General features: G+C 44.1%; 1 protein-coding gene and 1 long non-coding RNA gene across 2 annotated transcripts in view; one reads left to right on the plus strand and one right to left on the minus strand.

Annotated features, from left to right (window-relative positions):
• Positions 1-4,774: 4,774 nt before the first annotated feature.
• The window catches only part of JAG1 (jagged canonical Notch ligand 1), a 35,208-nt gene continuing 14,626 nt past the window's right edge, over positions 4,775-25,356 (minus strand). The window contains exons 4-26 of the mRNA XM_039569041.1: positions 22,232-22,486; positions 21,172-21,232; positions 17,268-17,398; positions 16,843-16,962; positions 16,293-16,406; positions 15,626-15,739; positions 14,762-14,875; positions 14,311-14,357; positions 13,631-13,804; positions 12,995-13,145; positions 12,307-12,471; positions 11,684-11,797; positions 10,952-11,065; positions 10,733-10,846; positions 10,492-10,608; positions 9,957-9,984; positions 9,761-9,846; positions 8,850-8,963; positions 8,516-8,625; positions 8,198-8,434; positions 7,734-7,865; positions 7,129-7,279; positions 4,775-6,757 (exon numbers count right to left, since the gene is read on the minus strand). Coding sequence (XP_039424975.1) covers positions 6,300-6,757; positions 7,129-7,279; positions 7,734-7,865; positions 8,198-8,434; positions 8,516-8,625; positions 8,850-8,963; positions 9,761-9,846; positions 9,957-9,984; positions 10,492-10,608; positions 10,733-10,846; positions 10,952-11,065; positions 11,684-11,797; positions 12,307-12,471; positions 12,995-13,145; positions 13,631-13,804; positions 14,311-14,357; positions 14,762-14,875; positions 15,626-15,739; positions 16,293-16,406; positions 16,843-16,962; positions 17,268-17,398; positions 21,172-21,232; positions 22,232-22,486 — 3,221 coding nt within the window. The 3' untranslated portion in view covers positions 4,775-6,299. The remainder of the gene's footprint in view (positions 6,758-7,128; positions 7,280-7,733; positions 7,866-8,197; positions 8,435-8,515; positions 8,626-8,849; positions 8,964-9,760; positions 9,847-9,956; positions 9,985-10,491; positions 10,609-10,732; positions 10,847-10,951; positions 11,066-11,683; positions 11,798-12,306; positions 12,472-12,994; positions 13,146-13,630; positions 13,805-14,310; positions 14,358-14,761; positions 14,876-15,625; positions 15,740-16,292; positions 16,407-16,842; positions 16,963-17,267; positions 17,399-21,171; positions 21,233-22,231; positions 22,487-25,356) is intronic.
• LOC109145102 lies at positions 21,224-24,892 on the plus strand. The gene is made up of 3 exons (XR_002046305.3): positions 21,224-21,390; positions 21,561-21,685; positions 24,826-24,892. It is a non-coding gene; the product is annotated as an uncharacterized LOC109145102 (long non-coding RNA).

The following is a 25,356-nucleotide window of genomic DNA, read 5'->3' on the forward strand; positions in this document are numbered from 1 at the left end:
GGGACTTTTTGTTTATTTGGTGTTGTCTTATGCTGAGAAATCCTAAAAGTTGTGGAAATGATGGAGTGTCGAAAGGCATTTCAGATGTAACCTGGAAATTGTCCAGGAAATTAGCCACAACTGTCCTACCTTCTTTACTGTCCACTTAAATTAGTCCAGAGCTGGGACTCTGTTCCTGTGAGAGCTGACAGTGCACCTTTTGTGAATGAGATTTTAAGTGATTTGCTCCCATTCTGTCCAAGTTAAATCCTTTAGTACAGTAGTAGGAATTGGTACTCTAGCTCCATAACTGCCTTGCTTGCTGGCATAGTAATTCTCTTTTTTATTTATGCATCAGATCTTTAAAGAAAAGTGTCTCAAGCTCTAATTCTAGAGCTGGGCATGCCCCTTTTTAATATTAATATGATCTCATAGTGCTAGAATGAAAGGAATAGAGATTTATTTCTCCACCCTGTAGAGAAACTGGTTGAAACAATTTGCACATCACAGAAGGCGCTCGCTGGCAGATCTGGGCTGGGACTCCGGTCTGACGCCGTCTGATCCCGCATGGCTCTGCTGCTGCCCCAGTGCCAGGGAGGCAGCTGCTGAACCATACAGAGCCTGCACCCCTCTCCTCCTCCTCTGCCCCAGAAACTGGAGTTAATCCTTGCACAGCTGTTTTACTGCGTTTTCCCTCTCTGGGAGCAATCACTGACCTTTGCAAGCAAACTCAGTGGCACTGGCAAACAGTTACCACGATGGCCACTGCTGTCAATGCTGAAAAAAGAGGAAGCCAAAAACTTCTTAAATATACTCAAATATTCTTACTTCCGTTTGAAGGGGAGGGGGAGGTTACGCAATCACTTCCATCTTCTGGGGAGGAAAAGGCTGAATTTGGTACTTCCCTTGTCAGAACTTCTCGTCTTTGCAGGAACTCCTAAAAACCATGAAGGCTCTGCCTTGTGACTCCACAGATGGCAGGCCAGCACCCTGAACCTGGGATAGCTGGGAGGCAGGGCTGGATTCCAGCCCGAGGGCTGGAAGATAAGGAGAAGAATCAGGCAGTCTTCAAGGAGCAGCAGGGAGCATAACCTTGTACATTTTAGCTTGGCAGGGAGCTGATTAATAACATTAACTCGTGCTGTGCAGGTGTCAGCTGGTGTGAGAACAGGAGGTGTGTCTGTGCAGGGGAAAATGGTTTCACCAGGACATGACTGGAGATGCAGTCGCACGTTTGGGCCCCAACCCGGTTCACATTCCTGGCCTGAGGGGCTTCAGGTCTCAGTGCTCACCAGCTGCCCTTGGCTCCTGTCAGCAATGGCGAGGGAGCCATTCCCAAGGCTGGCATTCCCGGTGACATGAATATGATGGTGTGAAGGTTGATGTAACCTGCACCATCAGCACCTTTCCCAGGTACCTCTACGTAAGATGGGCCTTTTCCATGCGGAGGTGCAGAGCTTTGATGTGGCCGTGTTCAGCTCAGGCTGAACCAAACCCAGATTTGGCAGGTTCAATTACCTGTAGGTAGAGCAAAGCTCAGAGTGCTAAGGGGAGCTATTTTATTTTATTTTATTTTATTTTGTTTTGTTTTGTTTTGTTTTGTTTTATTTTATCTTTAAAGCTCCTGTGCTTAACTGGCAGCTCAGGAAGCACACCTTTTTTATTTCTTAGATGAAGAAGGATCCAAAGAACAGACACATAGTAGCAGCAGGAAACTTCTCCTGACTAAACAGAATGTATCTGCCCTGAGTAGTAAAGTGTGAACTGGCAAAGTATGATTTCCACAAAAATAAATGTGCCTTGGTATCTTAAGGGGGAAGCCCTAAACTTCACGTTTCTATTTATTTTCATGGCAATGAAAACCACTTCATAGACCAGCCCCCATCCTGGTGGTGGATCTGGGCTTTGGGGGACTGTTCTTGTGTTACAGTGTACCATTGAGATAGGAGGATTAATTAAAAATACCATTATGAAAATTGCGCAGAATTTTCTGACTGCCCCCTGTACAAATTGCATTATTCTAATTTTCTAACACCATGAGGTAGCAACAAAAGGAGGAAAATCCATGGGGAAATGGGGAAAAGCAGGGGTGTGTGGAGCAGCTCTGCAGTAACAAAACCTCTGTATGGAGCACAGGAAAGGCTGGAAATAAATAAATGAACTCTGGGCTCAGGGCTTTGACACATTTTGAAGCTTGAGGAACCCAGGTTTTGCTTTCACTGAGTCTTCAGATACCTAAACAGCTTTGTCACTAAATTTACATTGTTAAATGATTAAGTCTGTAAATAGAAATGGCCTCAGTAGGTTTTGGAGAAGCCTGACAAATACATGTTCCCAGAAACAGCAAATGCCCTATTTTCATTTAATTACTTTTTGCTTAAGAGAAGGCAGACTCTTAAAAATTCCTAAAAGTTCAAGTATGTTTGAGCTCTTTGGAAGAGGTAGTTGGTTTCTGTATCACTGAATTTGAGACCCATGTTAACAGTAGACAGCAGGAAGATGGTTAATTCAACATGGGAAAGCAGTCAGGGAATAGCCTGGCTTTGCCCTTTGGAGGCAGGTGGAAGATTCTATTATCTTTAAGTGGCTTTTTTGGACAGGACATGTTTGCTTTATTGCAGATTTAGAAGTCAGGGAACAAAGGGAAATAAATACTCATGGGATTTGTTTGATGAGGAATTATTGAAGTGGTCAGCTGAAGCTAATCTTGTTGACTTCCCCTTCAGGAGGCAGTAAACTAAACAGGCTCCGGTACTTGCCCTGTGTGGCGTGTGAGTGTGAAGAGTAAAAGCAGCAGCCAGCCAAAGTAGAGTAGCCACGATGGAAACCTTCTAAAGCGAGTTTAAAATGAAAAAATTAACACTAACAAGATTTCATCAATTTTTTTGACAGCTGTAAAAAAAGTACAGAAGAAAGTATTTCTCACTCCCAGGTTTTGTTGGCATTCAGTGTATTGTCTTGGTTTGAAAGACAGGTGTCTGCTAAGGAAAGCAGGAGCCTCCCTTGGAATGGAAAATGTAACCCCCTTCCTTCCAAATTATTATAATTTTGAAATTAAGGGGCTTTCAGGCAAAGATATGAGGAATAGCAATAACAGTTCTTTACTAGTACATATATGTATAATAAGGCAAACAAACAACAACACCGGCAGCAGCAGCAGCAAACAGAGCAGCAGCCCAGCCCCAGCCTCTCTCGGCTGCAGGCGGTTTCCCCTTCGGTGCAGTTCCGCTCACAGCCGGCAGGGGCGCTGGGGGCTCCCGGCCGGGCAGGGCGGCTGCGATGGTTCCCCGCGCCTGCAGGGGGCGCTGTGGCGCGAGCTCGGGGAGCACACAGTGATGGCAGACTAGATGGAGCCGGGAAGGGATGGAAGAAAAGCTTCGCAAACGCCCAGGGGCAGCCGATCCCGGTGCCCCAGCAGGACCCTTGGGAGCAGCAAACTGGAAGGGCAGGAATGAGCAGAAAATCCTGGGTGGTAGAAGGGATGTATCAAACTCCACAGCTGTAGCGGGAATCTAGGGATGTCTTGGCAGGCTGGGAGTGAGGAGCTACAGTGTAGCAAAGACTCAGAGCAGTGGCAAAGGAATGGTGGGGGTGGGGCAGCTGTGGCCCAGATCCCAGCAGGTTAGGGAAAAGCAGGCTCGGGATCCTGGGGTTTTTCCCCTGAGGCACCCGAACAGACAGTGAAAAGTCCCTCTTTTAGTGAGGTAGTGTTAAATAAGGTCCCAATGAAATGGCCACTCCAGGGAGCAAGCTCCATTCATGGTAGAAGAAAGGCAGCAGAAGGCAGAACCCTGCAGTGGTGATGAATTCTCCCCACAGTGACCACAGCTTCTCTCCCCTCCGAACGCTGAGAGAACAAGTGGAGCTAGGGCCTCCACCCAACTCCTTTTCCCCAGTCCAAATCTCGTGGCATCTCTGCCCTCCACAAGGAACCCCAGGAAAAAGAGAGTAGCCATCTGGACCCGTCCCCGAGCTGTGGCCAGATCTTTTGTCTCTCTTAAGTATGCAGTTATTGTCTCCTAGCACCACGTATGGGGGAAAATTCCTTAAGAGGAAAAAACCAAAAGGAGAATTCCTAAAACCCCAACATTATTCATATCGCAGCAATCTGTATATAAAATATCTGTTTATTTACTACAAACAAATACAGATGGGAAGGCCTAACCTTGCAGCAGGCTGGTTTAACTATTTTTCAATGAACTTGTTACACGTTTAATTGTTCCTTCAGCTTTGCAGTAGCCCTTTACCAGAACAACTTTGCAGCTTCATCAGAACATGGTAAAACCAGAGCAGCCCCTGAGCCAGCAACCCCCTGCACACAGGTGGGAGGGGCAGCATTAGTTCAGCATTCGAAGCCATTGTGTTGAATACTTTCAGAGTTTATTTTCTGCTTTACAAAGCGCTTTTTTGCCCACTAGAAATCAGCATCATCTATGGATCCCTTCCCATCCAGGTCAGCACTTTGGATCTTGCCTAGCTACTTAGATTTGGTTCCTATCTGGGGGCAGCTCATTGGCCCGTGCAGGGTAAACTCATTGCACAAGTGCAGCCACACCATCCTCTCTCAGGAGAACACCGAGGGACATTGGCCAAGAGGCAGTGAGAACAAGGGACATGCTGCTTTCCAACCTCCTCAACGCCATTCGGAGCCAGAGGGGAACATGTAATCATCTAACAAAAAAACTGACTCCACCAAAGGCAGGGGCAGGTCCTGGAAACCTCCAGCAGCACCTGCCCCTGCTTTTGCACAACTGACTGGCCGGGAGCGCCTCCAAGCTCAATAATCTCCACGCTCTTTTATGTTTTCATACAAAAAATTTAATAAATATTACTTTTCAAGATTTATTGCCAGGAACAACACATCAAAGATGCATTTTCATATAACACTAATATCACAATACAAGGTATCTTCATGATCTCAATGGTTAACCACCGAGATGACTATGTTTATAAGCCTTTTGATCTTAAACATCGTAATAGCACTTTGATTTCCTCACTTGTTAAGGCGGGCAGTGTAATCTATGGCAAACCTACACAGTGATCTTACTGGACATTCTACTGTTCAAGTATTCAACAACTAGCTTATTAGAATACTCCCTAAATGCAGTAGATTACAAAAAAAGTCAAATCTACAAGTGGTTCAGTATTACATATTCATGGTGAGAAGAAAATAATTAGAATTTACAAAATAAGATTGCTGTGTTTCCAACTTCACACGCTAATTTGATATTTTGAATTACATGCAACCACTCACATTTCATCTACATAAAGTAATAGCTCAGTTTTGTTCCCTTAAACTGCTTCTTAGCAGATTATCTGCCTTTCACTCGGTTTTCAAGTCTAAAGCAGCAAAAAAAATTTTCTAGTCTAATTCTCTAAACTGCCTCAGTCAGTACTTACAAATAGTCTTAAAGTGATACTATGGAAGGTGTTTCAAACGTTTGACATTGTACAAAAACCAGCATCAAGGCATGAAAGCCCATCCTATTAAAAATAAACTATTTTAGAACACCTTAGTTTTGGCATATAGGCAACATGTAACAAGAAAATAAATTCAAAATAGAGAAGCCACGAGCTTACAATGCTATCAAAAACCTTCAACTCTAAACACATACATATAAATAAAAAGGAATGATATTTTAAGGCTTATGATTATTAAGTTAATAAATCAAATATACACAGTGATTAATAAAAAAAGAATTATTTACATATCTATACAAACTTCTATTTTTGACACATTTTCCTCTTTAAATTCTTCATTTACCAGCAACTGCTGACAAGTTCCCCCCACCCACCCCCAACAAAAATACAATAAAAAAATAAATAATAAACTTATTTTTGATAGTTGCTGTGGTTCCGAGCTGCAAAGGCACTTTCAAATACAGAACTAGTTGTACGTCACCATAAAACCAATATACAAAAAACTCAAATTCAATAAATATAAATAAAATGTATTATTCTAAAGAAACTGTATAAATCGGAACATCTGGCAGAAAAAAAATGAACACTAAGGAAGAGTAATAAGGCTATGTAATACCTTATGGAACGTCTCCGTGATGGATCAGCTGCAGCTGAATTTACAGGAGGGCACTTTTGACTAGTTTTGCATAGATGTGAAATGCAGCACTTGGTATTCCAGCCAACCACAGCAACTATCATTGCCAGTGTAAGCCAGCTTGTCCAAACTTAAATTAACACAGGGATTCTAAGTAAATAATAGCCTTAGACTCAAATATTACACAACAGTTTAAGAACTACAAGCTCTTGAGTGCCTTTATAATGATACTCAAAGGCCCTGCATGGCAGCACCCCACCGTCTGCTATACGATGTACTCCATCCGATTTAGGCTTTGTGCACTTTCCAAGTCTCTGTTGTCCTGTTTATTTGTCCAGTTTGGGTGTTTTGTAGGGGTGCTGTTGGGGGGCTTTTCATCTCTGTCTACCAAAGTGTAGGCTGGCTGCTTGGCAAATCGGGCCTTCTGCTGGTGCTTGTCCATGTCGTCCTCCTCCACCTCGGAGTTGTGTGTCCTTATTTTGGCGATTTTAGAGTTTTTGTTTTCATAGTCTTTAATGGGGACAGTATTTGCTCCGTGTTTCTCAATGGGGTTTTTGATCTGATTCAGCTGCTCCCTTACGTTGTTGGTGGTGTTGTCGTCAGAGGCTGTGTGGGTGTGGCTGCTCTGCTTTCGGCGCTTTTGGATGCACCAGTAAAACACAGTGACCAGGCAACAGATCCAGGCTACTGTTAGGACTGAGCTCAGCAAGGGCACAAGGAAATCTGGAAGAGAGAGGAGAGAGTTAGTCCTGCTGCAAACCACAGGGGACACTTCAGGATGTCTACAGAGAAAACAAACCTCAGTTTTTACACTTTGTTTCTTCACTTATTTCTCCATGAGGAGCACGGAAGGGTAGCAGCCCTTTTGCCAGGTCAGGCCACAGGTTTAGAGAACTTTTGGAAAGTTTTTTTAGGGTTTTTAGAAATAAAAATACCTTGGTGCAAAGCCTCCCCATTGTTCCTGATGAACAGGGCCAAGAAGCAGAGATTCCAAACTTGCTACAAGTCTCCGAAGAGAGGAAAGCCCCTGCCCCTTGGAAGGGGTGTTCCAGTCAGGGCAAGGTACAGGAGTCTGGGGCCAAGGAGCAGCTCACCTGTTTTGTTCTTGGTCGGCCGCCGCTGCACCCTGACTTCGGCAACGGCAGCGATGAGGGTGTTGTTCCCATCGCGCTTACTGACAAGGTCGATGATCTTATCCGTGATGTCTTTAATCGGGTTTTCATCTTCCCCAGTATCTTCTGCAGACTGCAGGAGAAGGCACGCAATTAACACCAAGCACCACATCAGATGCACGGGGGAACCTGCTATTTATAAACCTTCACCGGCAGCGAAGGCTCTTGCTACTTTTAACAGATGACAAAACAGAAACAAAGCAAAAAGGCCTGCTATGGGCAGAAACTAAGAACTCAGAATTTTTGTCCTCATCCTTAAAAAGACCAAAACCTCCAAAAAAGCAAGAATGTAACAGAGGAATGTTTTACTCCCCCTATTACAGCTGCCCCCAGATGGCAGCTTTCAGGTACGCACGCACATGTAACCAGAATTCCTTTCCTTTTCTTAAAGGGAATCAGGATGGAAACTAAACCACAAGAAGTGCTGACAAGCCAGGAATTAAGATTTTGATGAAATCCACATGTTGCACACATATCCAAGCAATTAACTACTAAGACATATTTAAAAATATTCCAGGAATACTTACAATAGCAACATGGATTTCATTATTTGCCAAGTGGGAAGGTTCACAGGTAATATAGATGGAATATTCAACAGAAACATTCTTCAGAATATTCAGATTCCTCAATTCACTGCAAACATGTTCTGTGGTAAGGCCCTGGAGGATACAAAAAAGATGTTGGCTTTGTAAAATACATATGCACACGAACACACAGATATAAGATTTGTTCGGGATTTTTTTTTTCTTGCCCTGAAGTAAGAGTTCTCAAGGGAAAAGGAGGTGGAATTTCCTCCAACCTAGCTTTTGTTCTTCTCTAGTCACAAAAGGATTTAGGCTGCAAGGCTGTATTAATCCTCCTCTGCTTTTTGTTTTCTTTGATAATAAGGCAGTGTCAGCTTTTACTGCACTTTTCCCTACGTGGAACATCATTCTATGCTCTGGGAAGTGAGTCTATGTGTGCCACAGCCCAGTGAGCTGCTGCTACTTACTGGGGCCATCATCTCTTTGTTAAAGGTGAAGGTGATGTTGGCACAGTTGTCCTGGTAGTAGGAATCCGAGTTGCATTTGGTCCTCACAGGCTGCTGGTTGGGGGGCCAGCATTCCCCCACGGCAGCACACGGGTGGGTGAAGCAGTGGTCATCCCGCACAGGGACACAGGTGTGGCCAGCGGGGCACTCGCTGGGGCCTTTGCCATGCAGGACACAAGGCCGAGGGCCACACCAAACCTAGGAGAGAATAAATACTGGTAAGAACCCACTGGTTAGAGGACAGAAAATGGTGTAACCCACAGCACAGCACAGCTGTACCTTAGAACAGGTGACTTTTCCATTCAGACACTGACAGGTATTGCAGTCGTCATCCCACTTAGTCCCATCTGGCATTACCCGAACACTGGTAATGCAAGGCCTTCCTGTAACTGAAGAGAGATTGAACAGAATTATAAGCTTAAAATAGGAAAAAACCCCTTTTCTAAGTTCATCTAAACTTCCCACTAAGTTTGCTTCTTCAATAAAGACACTTGCTTTAAAAAACAACAGATAATACACCCCAAAACCAATCCCATACAACCACAAACCCATCAACATGCAATTATACAGCTCTTGCTGCAAGTGCTAGGAGCAGCTCTGGCATCTGGAATACCTTCTTGGCATCCTGGACCACTGTGACCCGGGGGGCAAATGCAACGGTACCCATTAATTTCATCTACACAGGTGGCTCCAAAGGCACAGGGCGAGGACTGGCATTCGTTGATATCTATGATGGGAAGGAGAGGAAATAGAATAGTTACTCCATAGTATCCTTTTGTTTTGTCAGGAAAAAGGCAAACATAGGATAGAATTGCCTACTGGAGCTTTATGTTCATCTTCTAGTGTCTCCTGGGACATAGATTCCTGCTTGCAGCACCAGTATAACCTCAGAAAAGTCCTTTGACGTTTCTGCTGTGTGGCACTAACAAAGATCAAAACCTGACCCCTGTGGCTACTTGAGCTTTCCAGGGCAAGGACACATTCCTTCCTACACAGACACACTTCCTCTCCTCTGATGTGTTCCAGTTTTGTCCCCCACTAGATTCTTCAACTGATGTCAATGTTAAACCCTTCCCAGCTCTATTGCTGCTGCGAGACTTCTATGCCATGGCTGTTATTAAAAAAAGTGTCCTCCTACCTGTAATTATTACTAAATTACAGGGAAGCGCATACATCACCTCAGGGCTTGGAGGTGGCTTATTAACTGACAAGGTTTTTGGCTGGCACACTTTCATCTCAAGCAGAAGCCTGGGCCACACAAACACATGGAAGACAGTCCCAAAGAGTATTTTGCCCACTCAGCTGAACCAAGAGGTTTCAGCTCCAGCTGAATGACTTTAAATTTCTTTCATTTGCAGTGTGATTCCTGCCCTCTCCAAATCTGCTACGGATCCAGGTAAGGATAGAGATGACACAAGACATCTATCACTCATCTGATCTACCACTTAACTCAATTAAGATGATTGTCTTCCAACAAGATCCAAGCAAGACAAGAACTGAGGCAGAGAGCCATCGAACACTTACTGATCCTGCAGTCGGGCCCGGCGAAGCCTGGAGCACACTCACAGCGGTACCAGTTCTCTCCATCCACACAAGTGCCACTGTTGTAACTGCAGAGAAAAGGCATTATTACAGACATTAAAAACTGCTACCGATAAAAGGAACCCAGAATTCTAAAACAACAACAAAAAAAATCAAAGGATAAACATAGCAAACTTACCAAGGATGAGGACTGCAGTCGTTTGTGTCTGCAAAGCAAAGACAGACAGCATTAAACATGCAGACTTTGGCTAATACAGCTCTACTGGCAGTAAAGAATGATCAAACTTCCCCGAATGCCCAAGATACACTTAGCTCAACTTTTACAAAAATATGCTGAAATTCTCTACTAAATTGATTCCAGGCTTGTACCACAAAATTTGTTAACTACATTGTGGAACACATGTACACAGGAAGAGATCCTTGTAAAGAATCTAACGGGGGAAAAAAGTGGAAGCAGACAGAGCTGCTTGTAGAAAAAGAATGCAGGAGAAAACAAGACAACATCTGTCTCCACTTAGCTCATTTGCAACTTTCTCATGCCCAGGTCAAGGCTCTATCACATAAAGTCATTAAAAACAAAGATTCAGGTGATGCTAAAGCCTACATCAAACAAGCTTTCCCTTCTGGTTTCAATCTTGACTCCAAGGGCGACAGGATGAGCTCATGTTCTCATCATGCAACACTCTGGAAGAGTTCAAGCAGAGCTGACTTACTCTGGGTACATGTAGGTCCTTCCCAGCCCTCCTTGCAGACACAAGTGAAAGAGTCCCCGCTGACTACACAGGTACCACCGTTGTGACAGGGGTTTGGCAGGCAGCTGCTGTTCCTCGCTGTAACACAAACAATGTTTGCCGCTCAGTGGTTAGAAAGCCCTCAAGTCTGAGCCAAGAGGAACAGCTGAGGTCAGAGCTGCAGCGCTGCATCTGCTTCCTGGCGATTATGCAGGGTATTTACCTATGTTACAAGTGGCTCCTTCCCATCCCGCAGGACACATGCACTTGAAAGTGTCCCCCTCGTCATAGCACGTCCCCCCGTTGTTGCACGTCGCCTCATCACACTGGCTGTCACCTGTGGAAAACCCAAACTATCCTTAATACTGGTGCTCTCTTATGGCAACAAGTTCAAGCAGCCTATCAGAGCATGCCTGTTATGTTTTGGAAATGCTGAACTTACGGGAGTGGCAAGTTTTTCCTTTCCACCCATTTTTACATTCACAGAAGAAGTCGTTGACCAAGTCTCGGCAAGTTCCTCCATTGTGGCAAGGGTTTTTACTGCAGTCATTAATATCTGGATATGTTAAGGAGAGAAAACAGGCTCAGTGGTGTTTACAGAATTGACAAACACAGTGCTTGAAAGGAGCATAACCCATCCCCAATTTTGGCCTGTGTTTCAATCGTGGATTAAATGCTTAAGTCAGTATTTTAAAGCTTTAGGCACTGTCGCAGAGATGAAGACTGTTTCACCACATTCCTCCAGTTTGTTTTCATTTTGTTTGTAATCTTGTTTCAGAAACAAGCAGTGAAAAGGCCTATTACATAAACTGCCCTGTTAGTCAGGGGAAGGGAGCAGAGTGCTCTTCTGCTCCCGAGACTGACAAAATACAAGTGTGACATGCAGACAGCCATTCCTAAAGTGGCATCTACTAATGCAAGGGGTTTCTTCCTGGAAGTTATCCAAAGGATAGAGCAGGAAACTGAACAGTGAGAGAGCCAGGTTCTAATTCCAGTCCAATTTTGTAATTTGGCTTTAGTTCCAATACAAAAGCTTGGGACTCGGTGGAAGTACCTGGTCCTCCATGGCCTTTGAAGCAGAGTTTGTTGACACTGGTCACTGTAATCTTAAAGACAGTGCCAGCCAGTGTTCTCCCAAGAGATCTTTCTGTGTGCTGAAGGATGAATAACTTACTCGTTTCACAATACGTTCCTTCCCATCCATCGCTACAAATACATTTGTAGGAGTTGATGCCATCAATGCAAGTGCCACCATTTTTACAGGGGTTGCTCTCACAGTCATTGATATCTGCAACAGTTGGGAAGAGAAAAGAGGATTAAAAAAAGAGGGGAAAAAAATCAAACTAAAAGTACAGCTACTAGGAGTCATCATCTTATTACAGACTGTTTGGTGCTACTTCCATTTCTAATACCCTTTGGAGAGGAATGGTTATAAGCAAGATGAAAAAAGGGTAAAAAACTGTGTAAGGTGATGAACCTGTCACTATTAAAACCAGAAAAAATATCAGGAGTCCTTAAGATCCACGTTAAAACCTACTATTAACTCCCTCAGACCTTGTATACATAAGGTTTTTAAAAACATACGATTCAAGGCCACAGGGTTCATTACTATGAACTTCCCCCAAGGCCTAGCAAATTCCACTCTGCCTCGCCCATGAGGGATATGAAAACTTACAGCAGTTCCAAGGTTCACTGAGTTTCAATGAAGAAACCTTAAAGGGGTTTGGGAGGGAAGGATGGAACCTTTTTCCCGTAAGAGTGGGGGACAGTAAAATACATTCTGTTTTTTGCTCTTACTCTCATGACAGTAGGTGCCAGTGAATCCTTTGTTGCATTCACAGGTGAATTTCCCACCCGCTTGGCTCTTGCACTTCCCGTGAGGACCACAGACATTGGAAGAGATGTAGCGAACCCCCTCGGGTGTGCTGTTGGAAGCCACTGCCACGGTGCAACTGTCAATTACTGCAGAAAAGCAGAGACCAGCATGAGAATTGCCCATGTGACCTGATTCCTTAAGAACAACATTTTCACTTCCAGCCATGGATGTTTAGAAGACACTCGTGCCATAGAATCATTTTGGTTGGAAAAGACCTTTAAGATCATCGAGTGAAACCATGAACATATGACTGGAAATATGTTTGCTGCTTTAAAATAATAGGACTCTGCCAACTGTGCATAAAATAACCACAGCATCTTATCTGATGATTGCTGGACCACATCCATGGCCTGGAATAAATGCATCAGGCTGTTTGCTACCTGTGCTTTCTGTCCACATTGACATAAAACTGTCTTTCAATAGCTGATGCTTACAAATATCACTCATCTTTTCACATAAAGAGAGAACTAAGGCAGAGGGCAAAATTCAGCCTCTTTACATCAGAGCTACTCAAGTGACTCCCTTGCAGGAGCTGCATTAGGGCTCCAGCGAGGGGAGGGGCAGGAGCCACTGCCAGACATTCCCATTGACCCGCAAGGCAACACAAACCTTCGCAAGGAGTGGTGCGGCAGTGATCCTTCAGGTGGGAGCAGTTCTTCCCTTCGTAATCCTCAGGGCAGTTACAGAAATAGTCCATGGCAAGATTGAAGCACTGGGCACCGTTCTGGCATGGATTTGGCTCACAATAATCTATGTCCAGCTGTAAGTAGTGCACAGAGAGGGAAGGGAAATAGGAAGGGGGAGGAAAGGGAGTGAGGGAAAGCTGAGTGAAAGAGGTTTATCACGGCCTTCCCTCACCATGCTGACATTGTGGAATCTGACCTTTTTATCTGCTGTCTCAAAGAATCATTCATAGCACACAGAGTTTAGTCGGACTTGCCACTATTTCAGCAGACAACTCTTGATATTAAATTGCCAGAGTAAATAGTTAGAGCTCCACAAAGCCTGACGTGCAAACCCTGCAGTCTGCTTAACAAAGAGAATCCTCTGCAGCCTGTCAGGGGTTTGTTGGTTTCTTTCCCCCCCCAATATATATTAATCAAGCACTTTCTTGGCAGACTGACAGCGATATCGAGTACAACTTTATACTATGCTTCACTGGATGCAAGGCATTCCGTGCTCAGATCCGGAGCGTCGGAACAAACGGCACTGGCTGAGGGCCTGCCTTTCACCCAGGCTTCTTACCTGACAGAGGTTTCCTGAGAAACCAGCAGGACACAGACATTGGAATCCATTGATTTCATCCTGGCAATGACCCCCATTCATGCAGGGGTTACTTGCACATTCATTGATGTCTTTCTCACAGTGATCTCCTGCATAGCCAGGTGGACAGATACACCGATAACCATTAACCAAGTCCTGGGAAAGAACAAAAAAAAGTTTAGAGTTAAGGGTTTTCCTCCCTCAATACATTCTTATTAAGAAAAAAGAGTTTAAAAAAGTTAAAAAAGAAAAATCATATTACTGTGTCCAAACAAGGCAAAAATATTTAGAGGGGAAAAAACACACACACAGAGACCCAGTCCCAGCTTACACTCCTAATTTTCCAGGCAGGATACATCAATCCACAGGTTGAAGGCAAGTGCCTGCATTTCCAGTAAGTAGTTTGCACAACCACCAGCCCATTCACTGGTGAGACTGACAGTGAAAATGAGTCATTTATTGAAGTTATATTCTTTTGCCCTTACTGTTCTACAGACATATCTCGACGTGCTGTGGCATGACATAGGCCCTCCCCCCAACTTAAAGAAATGACAATTTATACCAGCTAATTGCTATTTTCCAAACTATTTGTGCTTAGACTCAAATGTTTCACTTACTGCTGCAAGTCGTGGGGAAACCAAAGCAAAACAAGAATGGCTTACCCGACAGGATCCTCCATTCTGACATTGTCCACGACAGTCGTTAATATCTGCAACAAAATTAGCATGGTTAGAAGGCAAAAATGTATTTACACTAGATAGAGAGTTCAGTTCTCTCTACAACTGCAGCTAGATAAACCTTTTGTCAAGTTTCCTGCATGCCTTCCTTGAGATAAGGTTATTATAATGGGTGGGAAACCTTTCACGATTCTTCTAGGAGAGGCAGTAAAACTTCACATCATTGTTTTAGTCCCTTTATCAGAATATAGCTATGGTACAGGCTAATGACTTTGATAAAATTGTATATTTTCATTCCTTACTAACTACTCCCTTTCTAAAAACATCAGCTGCTGGGGCTCTGCCCAGTGTTTAAATCTGAGCTTAGAACTCAGTGGCACACACACACATGCCCATAGAACTGGCCTTTAACAAACCCAAGGGTATGGACACTTACTTATATCACAGTTGTGGCCAGACCAGCCAGTAATGCAGTCACAGTAGTAGCTGCCGATCAGGTTCCTGCAGGAGTTGGCATTGACACAGGGCTTGCCCTCACATTCATTCGCATCTGGAAAACCAAGAGGAACATTCAGCGGGGAGGGGAGAAGCCCACGCCCCCAGAAGTTCCTACAGAGCTAAGAGGAACTTGCAGTGGACAACAGGGATTAGCGTGACTTGAAAGAATAAAAGTCAATCATACATCAGCCTCTCAAGCTCTTTCAGTTTCTCTGCAATTAGAACGTACAGGCTACGCTAATTATTTCACAATTACCCAGCCACTCATTAGGAGCAACTTGCCCCCACACACACATCTCGGCTGAGCATTCTGAGGGAGGAATGCTGCAGCCTGTTCATTGGGATGAGTGTGTTGTGTAAAGAATGCAGCCAGCTCATTCTCCCTGAGATCATCCACATTTTGGAACCCAGCTGTGAACTCCTGGGTCTGGAGGAGTTGACATGGTTGAAGAGATACAGCAACTTTCTCACAGGGTAAAGGGAGAAACACATGTGGGGGTGGGACTGGGAGGCACAACATGCACCCTTCCCCACTTCAGGGCAGTTCTGGTTTGAGAGATGTCTCTGGTTAACTATTTCCTTCAAGTGCCAGCTCGCAAAAGCAAGGTGATGGAAGCCACACTACTCTTAGTCACTGTCCTAGACCCCAGTCCTGCAAACAGACACTGAATGTCTTCAATGTGCCACAATACATCCACACGCTCCAGAAACATGACCATGACTAATGCAGGACCATGATCCCTTTTGCATTTATCTTTCCTGGCTCTGGAACAACACTGGATGAAGAGAAAGCAGTTCTTACCTAGCTGGCACGTTTTGCCAGTCCACTGAGGTGGGCAAATACACTTAAATCCATCAACTAGATCTTGGCAAGTTCCCCCATGACCACAGGGATTTGGAGAACAATCATCAATATCTGTAATGCAGAGTAAGGAAAGACTTAGCTCCGCTCCCAGACTGGCAATGGCAGTAACTGACAAGTTTGATAATGGATTGTTGCTACCCAGGGTTTTCCCTGAGGAGCAGAAAGGCAACAGGACTTCTACTTGGAATTTCTAGGTCATCTCTGATTTCAGCAAAAGCCTCCTTTAAAAATTAGAGCAGTGTGACAAATGGGTTCAAAGCATAGGGGAAAATTTTACCGCTGTGGCCTTTTTGTAAGTGGAAGTCATATTTTGATCCAGCAAGTCCGTCTAAAAAGCATTTTAAATAACATGCCAGAATGCTACAAAAATTCAGCACTCTGCTTCTTTCAAGATGATTTTGGCTATTCCCTCCCCTGGTAGTTGACAAAAACCTTGGTAAAAGCAGAGGGGAAGAGAGTACACAGGGGTATAAATGGCTGCCAGAAACCAATGCTCAGGCTGGGAAAGGTTAAGTAGTCTGCCCTGTAAGTTTATGAGGGATTAGAAAGACTGATCAAAACCAGCAAACTGGCACATTTTTAATAAACACTGAAAAGGACTCACTGTCAGTGCAAGTTGGTCCAGCCCAGCCAGGAGCACACACACATTCAAATCCCGTGGATGTCTCAAGGCAGCTTCCCCCGTTGTGACAAGGGTCAGACAGGCAGGCGTGCTCCGCTGCACAGGGACAGAAGGACATCATGGCAGCAGCTACAGCAATGCCACCAGAGCCACCCCTGCTCCCTCCACATGCTTCTGTTCTGGACACACCATCTTGCTGCACTGTGCTCCTGCAAGAACCAGGAATTTCCTGGCTCGCAGGAGGTCTCCTTCCGTGCTAACCTCATCAGCACACTGACTGGCACCTGCTGGAGCCACAGCCAGACAGGGGGGCTTGGAGTGACCTCCCCAGTGAGCAGAAGGCTGATTTCAGAGACACTAAATGTTCATGATGAAGCATGAACAGGAAAGGCTAGATCTTTGTACCCAGCCCTGACTGGATACACTAGAAATGGAGTTTTCCTCAATCTCATAAAGTGCATCCAAAACCAGCCACCAAAAGCTGGCACAAATGAACTGTCAGGTGGCAGCTCAGCAGCTGCATCCAACTTACCAATTTCACAGTTCTGTCCTGAGTAGCCCTCAGGGCAGGAACATTGGTATTTGTCAGGGCCAGTGTTGCTGCAGGTACCACCATTCAAACAGGGTGGGTGGGTTCCACAGTAGTTCAGATCTGCAAGAGGGGAGGAGTGTTAAAGCCATGGCTGGAAAGCAACAGGAACATCACCACGTGCTTTGTTCTGTTATCCCAGAGCCTTTACAGAATGCATCCCCACACAGGAGTGGGACAGGACAGGGACAAGCTAAGGACAGATGCTGACCATGCCAGAACAGCAGTGGGGACAAGGCCAAGCAGCTGAGGGCCAGCACGCTCCCAGCACGTTTCAGGAGCTCACTCAGCCCCGTGTGCACTCCCTCAGTGCAAAGTCTGCCAGCGCTGACATTCAAGTGTTACATGGCCCTCTGGGATTAGCATACCTTTGTCACAGAGCTGACCACCCCAGTTGGTTTCACAGAGGCACTGCCATGGTTCAATGCAAGTGCCATGGACACATCCCGGGTGCGGAATGCACTGATCACAGTAGTGGCCTTGCCATCCATACTGACACCTTCAGTTAAAGGGTGAAAAAAAGGAAAAAAAAAAATCAGAACAGGGAAACAAACCAAACCCCATCGTAATTGCTGTGTGTAGATATGAGTGTGCAACTCCAAAGCTTGAAGAAAGGCTGGGGAAGTGGGGCAGAAGGGCAGGATGAGGGGAGGGGAGAGGCTATTCAAGGATTGTTTGATGGTTTCTTGTAAACAAACATTTTGGTAGTTTTGCCAAGGTCTCTGTAGCCGGCCTCCTGACAAAAGAATAACTGTTCTGAGAAAACCAGCATGAGGCCATTCAGCACAATAATACTCCTTTGGAGCCTCATATAAATGTGGCAGAGAGGGTGGGTGTGCACTACAAATCAATCTCTGGACTTTGACAGGGTGCTTTATAAATTGAAGGGGGGACGAAAAAGTCTGTGGAAACAATAGTTATCCAGAGATCCTCATAAATACAAGGTTCCAGGCGTTTCAGCCATGCTGGGTTTGCAGGAAGACAAACAAAACCATAACCACCAACTCTGGGCCTTGGCAAAGCAGTAGCAAAACATGAGGAGTTCCCTGCTCTATCAAAAGCCAACCTTATTCTGGACAGAGACACGCACACACAGCCAGTATGGACTGGGCCACAGTCAGGGATGGAAGAAAGCAGCACATCAGGATTTTGCACACGTTCAAAGATCAGCTGTCGGTGTGTTTCTGAATTTGATTGATGTTAATAACCTCTTCTCAGGGAATAACTAAATCATATCCAATTCTGAGAAACACTGATGTCTGAAGAAGAATTTATCACTATTTGATTTCTTTACTGTCATTATCAATGAGCTACCTGAATTTTCTACTTAAAAGGAAGATGTTCTTTTAAAATAAAGCTCCCTTAAGGGAAAGCTTATTTTGGCTTTCATTTAGTTCTCACTAGCAAGACAGACCACGGATCCTTCAAATTAAAGTGGATCTATAGATAAAAACAAGCAAAACAAGTTGAAAATGAAAAGCAAGGCTCTGTTGAGGTACTGTATTTCATTAACAGGTCCTGAGAGTAATTGATCAGCAGCAATTATGCACTAAGCTGTCACTAAATTATGAAAACAAACCTCAGCTCTACAGAAGTCAGCTAAGCTTTCTATTTGTTAAACCCCCCACCATTCTTCTGCTGGCAATTTCTTCTCATGGGAAAAAGCCAGAAGGATCTATCCAATGGATAATCACACACAGCCAGTGGTAAGTCCAACTTCCCTTCTAAAAATCTCAGGTGACAAACTGCATCCTAATTAACTCTTTTCCTTTAACAGCTATTACAATAGCAGCCTTTTCAAAGTCAGTGGGAAATTCTTATTAGTTTGTGTATTAAAAAAAGCCAGTCAGTGCAAAGAACAGAAAAACACCCAGATAAGGCAAAACAACCTCCCTCAAGTGGCTCTTGGAAAATCCTTGGAAAATCCTTCTGTATAGGGCATATAATGAGAATGCACAAAGATCAAGATTTAGGACCGTATGCTTTTAATTTGTATTGCATTTAAAGCAACTTGCCTGTGAGCTTGCACACAAGCCCAACTAAGGGACCTCACCTGCAAAAGCAGGTATCCAAATTAAGGATTTTACTCCTTTCTGTCAAATCAAAGTGGTGGTGGGTTTTGTTTTCTTTAGAACAAGTGTGAAGAAAGCAAAATAATTTAAAAACCCCCACACCACATGGAAAAAAAATTAATGAGCTTTAGAGCCAAAGGTACTACTTCAAACATCAGCTTCAAAACATAACACACAAAATTGGATAAGGCTATGGGCATTTAGGAAAAAAAGAGTGAGATATCAGTTCCAGAAAAAGATTCACAGCAATAACTCATGTTTAATAATATGTACGCAGCAGTTTCTCATGAGAAATTTAAAGTTAACTTTCCTTGTATAGTGATTCATGAGTAAAAATGGTTTAGTTGGCTGGCCTGCATTGAAGAAAATGACTGGCAGCGAAAGGGAAAAGGATATTTTAAGAACATTTGCAAGTTGTCTGTTGTACCAGAACGCAGAGCAGTTTCTGCTCGGATGTTATTTTTAAACCCTGTTGCATTTGTAGCATACAGGCTATATGACTCATCAAAACTTAAAAGAAAATAAAATCTTGTTTCTGTGTTCACTTTAAAGATAGTGGTCTAACTTGGCAAGCAGAAGTTATCTGAAAGCACCAGAAGGACAGCATTGTTTCAAGACTATGCAAATCAAGTGTGGGAAAGTTGCACCTTAAGTAAATAAGAGCACTAGTGCATGTCTGGGCAGTGAGTGGGAGGCAAGAGACTTAGAAAGAGAAAGGGAAGAAAAAAATCTGGAAACAAAGCCTGTTGTTCTGACTAGGAGACAGCAACCCCTACAAGGCATGTTTATTCTGATGACAGAAGCACAAATCACTGGTAGTCCTGACTGATATGCTCCTTTCAGCATCTGGCCCCCCGATACTTCCTACTGCTTGTTAGGCTTTTTTTTAATTAAAACAAGATTTAGATTTGGTGTTCTGGGGGTTAACCAGCTTATATCAGTGCTGCTGAACATTAAAATCACAGGACAGCAGTCCATCCTGTGGCTGGACTTTCACTTTGCCATGGTTCTGTGAGGATGAGAGGTTATTTCCCACCTCACTTTCAGAAGGTTCCTTGGTAATTTTTTTTTGTTTTGAAGCATGAATTACAGAAGTAGAGGAAATGAGTGAGCCACTATGGCTATTTAGGCTGAATTCTTATAGAACAGTCTGTCAGACACTCCAGATTCAGTTCCTGTTGGAACTCTAGCTCATCAAGCAGTCCACTTCAGGCAAAGGTTCCCAGCAACAGAGAATCCACCAACACGCTCATCGGGCGGAAAAATTACTTTCTATTCCTTCAGACTTCTGAGTCTTATTCAGGAATACCCAAACTCCACTTTTAACCCTTCCCACACAGGATCAATATCAACATTTTGTAACCTCAGAAGCTCTCAGTTGTAAACAGAAATGATAAAGGGTTACATGCAGCAACTTAGAACCTGTCTGTTGATAAAGAATATCCACACTTAATATCTACTGCCCCTCTAAGAGTAAGGGACAAAACTTCCCTGTGCTGTAAATATATGCTGCATATTTTAAGGCATTCCAAATATTTAATTGTTGGGTTATGGATAAAATCTGCTTTCCATTGTCTCCTTGCCAGGACAGAAGGGACTTCAAAGCACAGCAACAAAATTTGGCATTCATCAGAGCCCACTGACAAGATTTCATCCCAGCCATTAACCTCTCAGCACTTGGAGCCAGGCTCACAATGGGAAAGGAACCCAGAGATTTAACTAATCCCATTCTAAAGAATGCTTGACTTTTGCCTACTGATGGAAGAAACCAGGGGGTGGGAGGGAAGAAGGGGGAAACAGTGAAAGGGAGAAGAAGAGAGAAAAGCCACACTGTACTTCAAGCTTGGAATTGAAAAAGCCTATTAATCAGGCTGTTGGAAAAAACACACCCACCAAACATTTGCACTATTTATACAGAAACAATTAGTTAGTGCTCATTAGGCAGCATTCATACGATTTATCCCATACCCCCCTCTCCCTCAGTGCCACCATTTCACAAACCAAAAGCTTCTTAAAATTATCAGTGCATTAAAAGCCTGCTCCCCTCTTATTCTGGGCAAGTCAGCATGAAAAATGTGTCTTGGTCAAAACCACAACTTCCAAAACGCCCTCCCACCCCAGTCCTACTGTGTTTAGCATCACTCGTTTAATTAGCTGGGGAGGGCTGGGGGGAAAGCAAGGAGGGATAGGAAGCATTTACCTGCAGTCTCCTGGAATTGTGCAAGAACCATGCTTGGGGCTACATCCCTGACGACAAATAGCTGTTGAAACAACAAAAAAGAAGAGTATCAGCATGCTGCCCGCTTCCAGCACCTTCGCACTCGTGAGAATGTTTTAATCTCCAACCAGCATTGTAATCCTGCCAAATCCTCGGTTTTAACAAGTGTCTCGCATCAAGTCTACCAGAAGGAAAACCAAGGTAGGTGACTCCCTAAGATAGAAAATCTATCAGCTTTTCTTTTCTATAGGAGATCTATTCCTCTGGCTTTGCAGAGGAATTGTCCCTAGTGCTGTTCAAAGAGCTGTTTTTATGTGGGAGAAACCATCTTGCCTCGAAGTCTACAGATTTCCTTTCTCTGTCTTTTGCAGGTGATCTGGGCCACTCTCCCTGGCTCTACACCTAATTCAAACCAACTTGTAACTACTCTGGATTTAGTTCTGGCTGTATCTCTGAACAGATAGGATATCAAGATGAGCAACAATTCAAATTGCAGGTAAACTCAGTCATTAAGACAGGCCGATATTCTGTTCTAGGTCCTGCTTTCTCCTTCCCCAATTACCTAGGTAGTAACCATTCCCTAATAAACATGTTGAACATGATCTCGGGTAGAACAAACAAGCCTGGGACTTTTCAAACACCAAAGCTTTACACTTGCCAGGTCAGCTTTAAAACAAGTCTCTCCTTCCTGCTTGTCTTGAAGTTCTGCACCAAAGGGGAAATCCTTTTTGAAGTCAGCAGCAGAACTCCCATTGAAGTTAGTGGGCTGGGTTTTCTTCCCAAGGGCAAAGATGCGGATAATCAGAGCAAGAAAACATCTGCTAAGTGCCCAGCACTCGGCAGACCTCTCCAAGACTTTAACACAAGGCAGAAACCACTCTTCTCCTGCCCCCAGCTCCCTGTGTAAAGAGCTGGTCACTGTCCCATCAGTCCTCAGCCCCCCTATCTACACAATCTGACCACTGAATGCAATCTGGATACGATGCCTACAAATCCCTCCCAATCCCACTGGTCCCTTGCAGGTTGAGCATCGGTCACAAACCTTTGTTGCACTCTGGTCCCATCCAGCCTTCCAAGCAGGTCTTGTTGCCGTTCTGGTCACAGGTGTGGTGAGTGAAGAAGTCATCTCTCGGTCGACAGAACTTGTTGCAGCCAAAGCCGTAGTAATGTTCTGCACAGGTCACACGGATTTGGTACTCAAAGTGGGCAACTCCTGCACTGTGTTTCAGAGTCTGCCACTGGCGGCTGGGATTGATCATGCCGGAGTGGGAAGCCTTCTCAATAATGCGATCGGGGTCTGCAAGGCACAAGAGATGTCAGAGTTAAAAGTTCATTTAGGTCTCATCATTGACTGCCACATCACAGCTCTCCAGCTTCACAGGCAAGACTATCTGAGGCAGCCAGCTGGTTTTATTAATTTTCTGTTTTAGACAGTCAGATAAGGCTGCCCTGGAGCTACAAACCATTAACTGAAACACGCATGCAGCATTATCAAACAGAACAAAGCTTGAAATCAAAAGGGACTGTTCAGTTACTGCCAATCACTTATCCCTTTTGCAGTGTAAGGGTATCCACTAAGAATTCATACAGTTCATGACTAAAGAAAATTCAGCTGCTTTTACTTCCAGCTCCAACAGACTGATACAAAATGTGTTTTCCCCTGCTTCTCCATTAATGGCACTAGTCTTGTTTTCAACTGGAGCATTTACAAAAACAACATACTACAACAGCCTAATAAAGCCATGTCTACAAACTGAACACAAGACACTGCAAAAGGTTTGCAGCCTTTTCCTTATGTGCAAACACTAAATTGAAAACGATCAACTCCAGCATTCAGATGACATCAGCAATCTCACCAGATTTTGGCTGAGAAATACCATGGAAGCTCTGTCTTCAGACGGCAGCTGAGAATACAAAGTCAAAACTACCGGAGCTCAAAGCAGAAGACCCAAACTACTGCATATATGTGCTATAGATCCCCTTCCTCTCTACAGAGCATTTCAAAGTTTAGGTTTGCACTTGACATTTAGCTCTAGCAAAAGTAAAGTCTTCTGGCTTCCAGAGCCATACAACTGTCTAAATTATGGCTTGAAATAATATTTCACATTTGCTTGGAACATTGTATATATCTGTGGTATTTCACTTTGTAGTCCAGGTCTTGTGACTCAAACGATCTGACACTGCCTTACGACCTGCTGCTACCCAGCACTTGACTGCTGAGTGAAAGTTTATCGTAAAACAGCCAAAATATCCTTGCAGACAGAGTTCAAAACCAACAGTGAGCACACGGGAGCATAATCCAGCAGCAGGAGAATTTTAGGTAGGAAGGCAGTTTGCCAATGGTGTGTTAGCAGCGTGTGAAGTATTGGCACCTCTGAGTGCTAAGAATTAAAACGTACTGATGTGCTGCTTGTTCTTCCAACAACTACAAAAGAACCTTCTGGGATTATACATGAGGCAGAGTTGAAGACTAATGAAGTCGCTACTAAAGCCTTAAGATGACACATGGGCAATTTTTAATCTAAAATGCTTTTAAATGTATTGCTAAGGACCTTTGATTTGCAGCTTTCAAAAAAGAAATTTCCCAGCAGGCTTCTCAAGCCTCGGATACCCATTATGGATCCACCACTAGGTCCTGCCTGCTTGTCTGCAGTTTGGAATGAAGTCAAAGCTCTTACTGCACAACCACATAAGAGTGTCAATACTCAGACATTGTGAGCATTTGCCCATTTTTGGGGGTATTTGTGACTTGAGACTACAGCATTCATTACATGTTTACAGTGTGAAATTAAGGGGAACAATTTCTTATTCACCTTCTGGTATTTCTGGTTCTATAATATTTTCCATTTCAATCAGTTTTTATTATTCATTGGCACTAAGCCCCCAACCCCACAACTATGTGTCAGACTTTCAAATGCATGCAGGCCTTTATTAATTTAAATCCCATTCACAGGTAATGTGGATGCCTAAGGACCTTTCCATACTGGTACATCCAGAGCAATACCATGTTCTGTGCTGTGCAGGTGTAAGGCTCTTAGATCTCATCAGCAAGGTTATTGACTAATTCTAAGAGGTACTTAAGCAGATGCATATCTGCTGGTCTTGAATGGGGCTAGTCTGGCAATTATAGTTCCACTCATGCGTGCTGGAGATGGCTCTGCTGCACTTGCCAAGATTACACTCCATCCACAGCACAGCTGGAAAGCAAAGGCACTTCCCCAAACACCGAGTGTGCATAAAGACATCCTGCTCCTCGTGAGTAAAACAACTTTTATCCTCTCCTGTAAGTGGCAGAAGAAAAGGAGAATGACACTCAATTTAGTATTGCAAACCAGCCCCCCACCTCCACCCCCACACTCATTCTTGCTTTTCCAGCCTTTTCCTGCTCCCCATTGGGAACATACCACTGACAGCTATTTCGGAGCTTGGCACCAGAAAGGGAGCTGCCTTGGAAAAGTGAGCCTTCCTTTTGCCTCTGCTCTATCATTTCTCCTATGTGCCAGCTCATTAGGAAGCTTGTCCTTGCTGTTTGTCTATGACCTCTCACTCAAGCCATCAGCTCTTTGGAGAGCTTAACCACAGGCTGAACTCAAACAGAAACACCCTTTTAAATCCACTGCATTTCATTTCTTTCAGGGGCTCAGATGAAATCCAGCTGCAATTTCACTCTGGATCATGGATAAAATGTCTTCCATTGGATACACGTTATAAAGCTACCCCCATCCACCTAAATGCAAGCGTGGTCTCACAGGTTTAGGCTTCCTTTCCATTAGCCATCACCCAGAGTTTTCACAATGAAGCGCTGGCATGTTCCTTCTTGTACAAAAACTCCTCCACCCTTGCTTATTCCCACCTGTCAGTGTGCACTTACACAAGGGTGCTGACCCAGACTCCAGGGGAGGCATTGCAACAACTCTGCCCTTCTTAGCCCGCACCAACCACAGTTTCAGTTTTATAGGAAGCAATCCCAACACAGCAGAATGGTTAAGCAAATAAAAAAGCAGCAGTCGGCCAAGCTTGAGACAAAGGGATCTTCTGAACTCCCCTGCCTTCATCTGACTCAGAACCCCATGCTTTGATAGAAAGGTTAGAGGAAGCATTAACCCATTAGAAATTGATGAAGTGGAAGAGAGAGGCTTTCTGTACATCTCAAGCTTCCGCTCGCAC

Source organism: Corvus cornix, chromosome 3 (assembly GCF_000738735.6).
Source record: "Corvus cornix cornix isolate S_Up_H32 chromosome 3, ASM73873v5, whole genome shotgun sequence".
Lineage (NCBI taxonomy): Eukaryota > Metazoa > Chordata > Aves > Passeriformes > Corvidae > Corvus > Corvus cornix.